General features: G+C 39.1%; 1 protein-coding gene across 1 annotated transcript in view; it reads right to left on the minus strand.

The window, feature by feature from the left end:
• Nucleotides 1–70: 70 nt before the first annotated feature.
• Nucleotides 71–9,086, minus strand: part of HSDL2 (hydroxysteroid dehydrogenase like 2) — a gene marked incomplete at both ends in the record, with an annotated part of 11,999 nt that continues 2,983 nt past the window's right edge. Inside the window, 5 exons of the mRNA XM_010288237.1 lie at nucleotides 71–259; nucleotides 1,604–1,675; nucleotides 2,163–2,357; nucleotides 7,356–7,454; nucleotides 8,414–8,517. Of these exons, the coding sequence (XP_010286539.1) occupies nucleotides 71–259; nucleotides 1,604–1,675; nucleotides 2,163–2,357; nucleotides 7,356–7,454; nucleotides 8,414–8,517 (659 nt within the window). The remainder of the gene's footprint in view (nucleotides 260–1,603; nucleotides 1,676–2,162; nucleotides 2,358–7,355; nucleotides 7,455–8,413; nucleotides 8,518–9,086) is intronic.

Raw genomic sequence — 9,086 nt, forward strand, 5'->3', positions numbered from 1 at the left:
CGTTTGAAAACGCCGAGCACCTTCTGCTAGCAGCCTGAGCAAGCGAAGGTTTCACAAGTGGTGGTCTTACCAGACAGTTCGAACTGAAAGACACCCTGAGTAGTTCTCACGTACTCTTCACTCATTGCCCCCTGAATAACTCTGAATGTTTCTGCCACAGCACTCGGTGGCTTGGCTGGGGCAGATTCTCTGTCAGCCTTAGCCCCATCTGCGCCTTCACCGCTTAGTTTCTTCTCCTCTTTGAACGCCTGGGAAGCACCTGCAAAAAAAGAGCTTGTTTTTCTCCTTCAAATGCACACGCTTTGAAACTGCATGTAGAAGCACTCTAGTAGAGAACTCCGTTGGAAAAGGTTTAAGCTTTGCAGTAGGGAAATGAGTGTTTTCCCATTTCAGGACTAATACTGGCAAAGGAGGTTTTTAGCACCTGGGCATCTGAACAGGTGTCGAGCACTAAAGGTAATTCTGCAGTATTTTTCACTTCCCCATATGTCAAAAGAAAAGTGAAAATGAAACCACAGCAAAATTCTGGCTGTTCACAGTTCATTACAAATGCTTCCACAGCACATCATTTTCTAACGCAATGCATACGTGCCTGACCGCACTCACAGAAAATAAATCGGCGTCCTTAATAAACACCACTTTCGCCTCCAAATACTCCTGTCTTGACTGTCTTGCCAAGAACATGGATATTTCCATTAATTCTTCTGCAAAGGCCTCTAGCCTGTAAATCAATTCACTGCTTTCATCACCATTTCACTATAGCGCAGCAGGGACATCCATTCCACCATACAGGACAGCGTTTGCCATTTATGAGGCTCATCAAGTTAAACAGCCTCTAAAAATGTTCTCAAAAGGCTTTTGGGTGTCTTCAGCACCAAAAAATAGCTGGGACCATTCCGTGAGGCCCTACGGAATAACCTGCCTGCTACTGCGAGGCCCAGGGAACCAATACCCTGCGTCCCTGCCAGAACAGTCCTAGTGCGATTGCTCAAATAGTATTTCCAAAGCAAAGGGCCTGTTCAAACGTTGCCTCCCCTGCCCTCCTCTTACCCCTATTTTGGCACTCCTATGAAACCTGTTCAGCATCCTCAGTTGAATAACACAACTTGACACACTACAATTCTGAAAAAGCAAAACTAATGCTTTTCTAAAAAAAGAGTTCTCTGTTTCATCTAAGAGGTATTTACATTGTGTGAATTGCACAAGTTTCATCTAAGAAGCAATGGAGGTTTGAGGTCATGTTCTTTTGCATATATTTAGCACGGCCAATGAGACACTCCTGTAAAATGTGCTTGTTTGCCATTTGATTTCTTCTTCCAGCAGTATCTACCTGTGACCTTCATACGACCACAATTGAGGTGGTTAAAAAAGAGTTCTTCAAAATAAGGCACTGATTTCATACCATGAAAGTACTGCAGGAGGTAACATTCTTTAAGGCACTTCCATAACTCCTACCCTCCAAATAAGTACAGGGTTTTTACCCAATAGCTTGAGTGGAGTCCAAGCTCTTGAGAGAAAAGAAAAAAGAAAAAGCAACCTGAATTACAAAGGGCATTCATTATTGTCAGAAATGACTGACTTTTACAAACAGTGTTTTCCCTACCATATCTTTCCTGTTTCATGTCTGTCATGCCAGTTTCAACATCCAAAAAGAAGTCAGGCATCAGGGGGTGACCTGAGGGAGGAAAAATGTAACAGTAAGTCCAAGTAAAGTTGGACAGCACAAACAGGAATCCATTCCATATGAAACTACAGCCAAGTTCATCAGCAAATAAACTACGATTTGAAGGAAAGACATAGCATGGAATAACATGTTTAAAGTCTGGTTCATTTAAAATCTAGAGGACCTAGAAGTCTCTTAAAGTTGCAATGAAAAACATTTGAGAAAAAAAAACCCCACAAAACTATCTAGTAATATATGCATCTACAGTGCAGGTACATTTTCTTTCCATTAAATTATTTTTTTAATGTAATAGGCACTTGATGGTTACAATCTCAATGTACTCAAATGTTCTTTCCAGGAAGACGTGTTCTGAAAGCTAAGACAAAGCAACTTCTTACAAAGTAATTTAAGAGCCCCTAGAACCAAAACTATATTAATATTCTCCATACGGCCTCCCCTCCTTCCTGAACTTACTTCTCATCTTAAAGATCTGTTTTACCTGGTGCAATTGCATAGACATCAAAATCCTTAACTCCTTCTTCTCTCAGCAGAACTTCATCAATAATGAAGTTTCCAGTAAAACTCTTTGGTTTTGTCAAAATGCAATATGCAGCATCTGCAAGGATGTCCGTTTTCCTGCACTGTTTTTCAATTCCAGATCCTCCCAGCATATCCATAGCAGCTGTATGTATGGCTAGAAAGTTTGGAGGGTAAGAAAACAAGGCTTTAACACTGATGACATGAAATTCCCATTTGTCTGGCAAGTACACAAACTTTGTTTTCCTTTCACACAAAAGGAAGTTGTAAGAGGACAAAGCTATGAAATACTACCAACCAACAAATAATTTTCTGCAAGCAACAGTAAAAACCAGAAAACTATTGAAGTAACCAAAAAGTGGAATAATGGGCAGGACTTTTTATGACATTCACATCCCTCTATCTATCAATTCTCCCCACTCCCTAGATTTCCTGCAGGTTATTCAGGACATGAAAAGCTAATAGGACAACCATTTTTCTCAAAGTGAATGTATGATACATCATTCATTAAGAGGTATTTCCTTTGGTGATTATCACACCGAAAATCCCGATACTTAATTTTAGCTTTGTAGTAACTCCCATGAGATACCGAAGTGTCTCTCAAGTTAATGAGAAAATAGCAAAAACTCAACTTGTTCAATATTCCATAGAAAGGCTGTGTTAGAATAAAAAATAAAATCCAGATCTCCTAAGCTTCTGGTTGTTTTATTAACCAATTCTACTAACTTCCGCACCATTCCATTAGCCTTCTTTATGCTTCCCCCAAGGGAGCTACTAACATTGTGGCATGTTCCAGTGTAAGTCCGTAATTTGCTCTTCCAGGCTGAGGTATCCATTTCATTTTTCTATCATCCTGTTCCACAGAGAGGCTGATTGCTTATAGCTTTTGGCATTTGTCATGTTACTGCTTTCCCCTTGTACAGTTCTGCTTCATGACTTTTTCCCCATCTGCTGTTTAAGATTCAACACTCTGCCCCTAAGCTTTGGGACAGATTTGCAAATCCTCTCCTATGCCAGGATCCTACAGATCCTGGAGGCAGAAGGATAAGCCTGATTTTAAATCACTTTTGTCCTCCTTTTAGTGTTTCCATTCCACACAAAGTAACAGCTCCTTTGATGCAGAAATGATCACAACACCCCTTAAAATACAAAGAATACACACCTATCTGAGCTGAATAATTCACCTTCCAAAGTAAGAACTGGGAAAAAGGACAGCAGTCTTCAATGCTGGCCAGGGAGATCCTGTCAAAGTGTTTTCTAGGAAAGTGCAAGAGTGGGTGGATGTCCTTGTTGACTCACGTATTTTAATCTCCTGTGGTGAGCTTTAGCCCCTAGGTTTCATTTACCTTTGACCAACCTCCACTTCTTTTTTCAAATCAACTGAACTGCTGTAAGTACACAACGCACCTAAATAAAAAGTGCAAATTCATACACTGTACATAAACCTAGGTCTCCCTAGGTCTTTTTCTCATTTTTAAGGATAGGAAATATATTTGCCTTTCTTTGGTTCTCTTTTTGAGAATTTTTGAGAATTTCTTTGAAACGCAATCTGTCCTGCAAGATTTAAAATGTTTTTTTAAATAACTGCTAAGAATTCAGAGAGCATTTCTGTCAAACACTCTGATGAAATTTAGCAGGTTCTGTTGACCTAAATATATTCCACTATTCTGAGGATTCATTAACCTGTTCACTTTTCCTGGCCCACGCTTCTTCCACTTCTCTGTTAGTGTCAGCTATTACTCTTCTGAGCACAGTAAGCCCATGTCCACAGACTGAAGCAAAAAGGTTTTGAACAGGCACTGCCTCATAGTCTGGCTGCACATTGTTCCACCTACATGAAGTGCTGTTGGTTTTCCTCTAACGCACACAAAACGTCTTCCAGTTCCGCCCCAGGATATCTTTATTGTTCATATGCACTCTCAGTGATTGCCCCTTGCCCTTTTGGTAGGTTTCCTCTTTCAACTTTCAGATAAATGAAGAGCTCCTGGCTTCTCATTACCAGCATACTTTCACGTGTTTAAAGAGTTGGATTAATCAACAGATACTGGCATCCATACTAGCACTGAGGCTAATCGCATTTGTATGATATTATAGTGGATTTTTTAATTAAGAACTTTGCAACTGTACTTTAGATACCATGGAAGTCTGTAACTATCTCCCTGGAGACCACATGAAAGTAGTTAACTTTCTCACTTTTGAAAAAGAAACCTTTCAAACAAACATTTTTTTGTACTGGAGAATTTGCACATTATTATCCTCTTCTATACTTGAAGGCACATCAGTTTTCCTGGAGGCATCACAGGTCTATACAGACTTTGAGAGCTCATCTAATGTTTCTAACAGTCTTAAACTGAACGATCAAGAATGGATTCAGCAAACACAAAGCTGTTTGCACACCTTTGATTTCACAGAAAGCTTAATTACTTTCTAATTGCTTTGCAGCATATCACAGAGCTAAATCTTTTTTAAGAAAGCATTCATTACAATATACTGTTGTCATTTGTAAACTGAATCTTCCTGCACTTCCAAGCCTCATGTTCTGGAGCTTCCTGAGTGGAACAGATACTAGCTGCACTGTACAAGAATTGCCAGCTTCTGCAGTGTTATCCTCCCACTTATTTTCGCAGGTACAAATATGTTACCAAGGCCACAGCGGCACTCTAATGCACAAGAACCTTTCTTTGGTTTGGGTTTTCTCCCCCAATTAGAATGTCAGATTTTGTAGAAGTTTAATACAATCATATACATCCTTTAATAGCAGACCACATCTGGGACATTGGTACTATTACTGACATTTGGAATGCTACAGCATAGGCAAACACTGGAAAGAAATAACTATTATTAATAACTAAGTACTCAACTACCCAACATAAGCCTTAATGTAACTTCTGCCTATAAAGTTAGCCATCCCTCTGAAAAATTTCTCATCCTGAGCAGGTGGACAAATTCTCCCAGGTTCTATTTTCCCTTGCCATGAAAAAATAGGAGGCCAAATTATTCGGTTGGGTGGGGTAAAACACCTACATTGCAAAATAAAGACCTAGTATAACCAGCTGGTGTCCGCAGGAAGAATTCTTTAGCTTTCAACAGTACATTGGGACGCATAAAACTACCGACTCATTTCTGTAATAGTAGTGGATGTTTCCTCCAGCATATCCAGAATCATAGAGAAAGTGGTGTTGAAAAATCAGAAAGCTGTGGAGGGTGCATGTAAAGTGCCTATGCTGCATGTAACTATGTGCATTTACAAGAGACAGGTAACCTTGTAGCACCTTTTGCATGAGAAAATACGTCAAGTTCGTAATGTTGTCTGCAGCTTGATACCACGTCTCTTTGCCCGAATGGATTCATTCCTTCACTGTCCCTAACTCTCATATACAATTTACCTTGCTTAATCAGTTAGTGACCAAAGAACACAAAACAGTACATAAAAGATCATCTCTGCTAATGGAAAAATCAAATTACTCCTACGTATAGGATTCTGAAGAGATATAAAACCCATTTAGCAGTGGCACTTTGGGACAAGCCAGGTGGGATGGGCATGAGGTCTAGGGTGTTAAAGGCTTTAAGAACCAAGTTTCATGGCTTTATTCCAGATGACAGAGATAAATCCTCAGAAATCTTCATTTAAACTTTTCTGAGGTATCCCTGGAGCACTCAAGAAGCAAGTATGTGGAAACAAGTGCATGTTTCATCTAAATCCTTCAGAAGTAATAAAAAAAAATACAAGAGACACCCAAAACCTGAAAGGTTAGCTTTCACTCCACTGCCAGGAAGGCAATCCACAGACCCTGAAGTTAAAAGTGTAGTTGTCTTCAGTACACCAAAGGTGAAGATCTTATCCTCTTCAACATACAGTACAGTTTTTTTGATGATAAAATTATCATGAATGATGTCACTATCGTTCAAAAAGTCAATGCCTTACCAAAATATTTCTATGGTTAAAACTCATAGTGTGAGCAGAATTATGAGGCAGCCATTTACTGAGACAATTTAGGATGCAAGCATCCAGACCAATGAAAAAGGACCAGGTCTGTCAGATGTACTAACCCAAGTGTTCAAATGAGTATCACCTAGAGTATTTTAGCAAGGAAACTCAGATGATTTGGTCTGAAATAATTAAGTTTTGCTCATATTCCTCACTTTAGAGGAAGCAAATCAGAGAGCTTCCATTCCAGAAGTCAAAAGGGGCCTGCAACTCCTAACAGGAAAATGTTGAAAAGTGTCTGGGTACAAACACTTCTTATACTGGAACACTTGCCCAGTAAGAGGATCTTGATTCATATTTTTATTTTCCCTTCCTTCCTCCCTCCCTCCACTAGTTAAGGGAATAAACTCTGCTGTTGTAATGTTTTATAACACAATAACTGGACTCACACCATTTAAGGGCAGTATTACCCTCTGCCTTTACCAATTTTAACATCAGTATCATTTCTGCACGTAGATGTACTTGGGGTGAAGAGACTGGCCGCTTTGGCAAACAGCTGACTAAACCCCCAACAGCATCCCTGACCCTCACAGATCCACATACAACAAACTGAAGTTAATACAATGTGGGAGCATGGAGTTGTTTTTCTTCCACAGTGCTCTTCAGTTTCCCATGACTTGCAAGCAGATGTTTCTGCGAACAACCATTTGCTGGCCCACTGTACCAAAACTTCTAGGAACGGGGTGGGTTTTTTTAACTATTTCTGCATTTACAGTTTTATGTATCTTGTCAGTTCCTTCTACACTCTGCCAATTTAACTAGCAAGGAATCAAAATAGCACTACATACACAGATGTTTAATACCTACTAATGAAAGCATGCTAATACTTTTGTGATTCTGTCCAAACCAAGACCCTGGGTGCACGAGAAAGAGCACAGACAAGTCAAATACTACACAGATGCCTCAGCCAACTGAAAGGGCTGCATGGGTTGCAAACTAGCTGAAGATGAGTTTGGATCAAAGTGGCAATGGTCTAGTGAGAACTAGGTATGAAAATCAGCACCCACACAGGATGAACAAAGAATATGAACTGCAAAAGAACTGCCTGGTCTCCTGAATCAGTTCCAGAAGAAGTTTCAAGTATATTCACAGTAAAATAAAATAATCTGTAGAAGACAAAACACTGAAAGCCATTATGTTGGTACCATTAAAAAAAAAAAAAATCACCTGTTTTAGGCCATAAAGCATTGACAGCAACTTCTCCTCTAAATTCTTCTGCCATTCCCAAGACACACATGGACATGCCATATTTAGAAATGGTATACGCTAAAACAAGAAGTATATAGAAACCTGTTATTTAGTAAGATAAAAATTTACATTCAATCAACAGAACTTTAATTACAAAGCAAAAAACCCTCAAATTATTTGTTCATAAGGCAAATTAAGTTTTTGGGATAAAACAGTATCTTCCAAGAGTCAAAATCTCTCCCTTCTCCCCACCACCCCCAGCAGGTACAAACTGTAGTCTGCCATCTTTCACTAAAAAAAAAATGAGCACTATACATGTTTTGACAAAAAGAATGACTGAAACCTAGCTGTATCGTGGTTTTGTTGTGCTTTTTATACACAGCATACTAACAAGAGTGCTCAATTTTTTCAAGAGGTTTAAAGCATACTGGCTGCTAACCACCAAACTAGTATTCTATAGAAAACAAAAAGGGGAAAAAAACAAAGGAAAATTCTAAATCCTTGTCATCTACCTACTTTGAGAAAGGAAACTTTTGTGGGGAAAGAACTGGGACTTGCTGGAGGAGTTGAACTTGACAGGTGTCCAAAATAAAAAGTGTTTTTTTTTACAGTTTTAAAATGAGCAACATTAACCTCAAGACAAAATGGGGTTCCCTTTCCCACATCAAAATTAATTTCCATTTTAAAAGACAGTGTTGAGCTTTATCTCTGCTAAATCAAATGTGAAGCTGAATCAGTAAGAAAATAGATTTTGGGTTTCAATCTCTGTTTGGAACAAAATATTTTGTAGTCTTAAGAATTCCCATGAAAAAGCAGACTCTTACCTTGAAAACATAAAGGACATATTAGGCCATGAAACTGCACTATGTTTTATCACAGAACAATTTCTTTTAGGTGAGGTACACCCTGAGGAACCATTAGTGCCAGTCTGCACATAGTGCTAAAGATACAAGATCTGAGCTGGCACTCCTGCACATTTCACCAGGTATTTACATGATTCTCAAAAAATAACAGCAAAGGCACTGAATGCTACTCACCACAATGGTTTTTGAACCACATGGGATTCAGATTCATAGGTGGGCTGAGGTTCAGGATATGGGGGTTCTTACTCTTCCTCAAGTGGGGAAGGCACGTTTTAGACCTGACAGATTCAGACAGATCAGTCACCTCTTATTTTATGGAACACCTATAATTACAGTCAAAACCACACTAGCAGACCAGTATTTTCATTTTGATGAAAGTCCAATGTTGAGACCCTGCCCTTGTATCAATTATTTAACTGATACAAACAACAACAACAACAAAACAATCTGTCCTAGGTCACTATCTCAGGCCTATTATTCATTCGATTCAGACAGATCAGTCACCTCTTATTTTATGGAACACCTATAATTACAGTCAAAACCACACTAGCAGACCAGTATTTTCATTTTGATGAAAGTCCAATGTTGAGACCCTGCCCTTGTATCAATTATTTAACTGATACAAACAACAACAACAACAAAACAATCTGTCCTAGGTCACTATCTCAGGCCTATTATTCATTCCTGCACAGCATCTACTGAAGATGATCCTCCAGATGCTCAGAAGCCATCACATCCTTGTAATAGTTCGGGTTGGGGATGGACACACACACAACAAAACACTACAAAGCAGCACATGAAATTAACATTGCAGAACATCATGTAGTCATAAATATATGCTCTTCCG

Source organism: Phaethon lepturus, unplaced genomic scaffold (genome assembly GCF_000687285.1).
Source record: "Phaethon lepturus isolate BGI_N335 unplaced genomic scaffold, ASM68728v1 scaffold26655, whole genome shotgun sequence".
NCBI classification, from domain to species: domain Eukaryota; kingdom Metazoa; phylum Chordata; class Aves; order Phaethontiformes; family Phaethontidae; genus Phaethon; species Phaethon lepturus.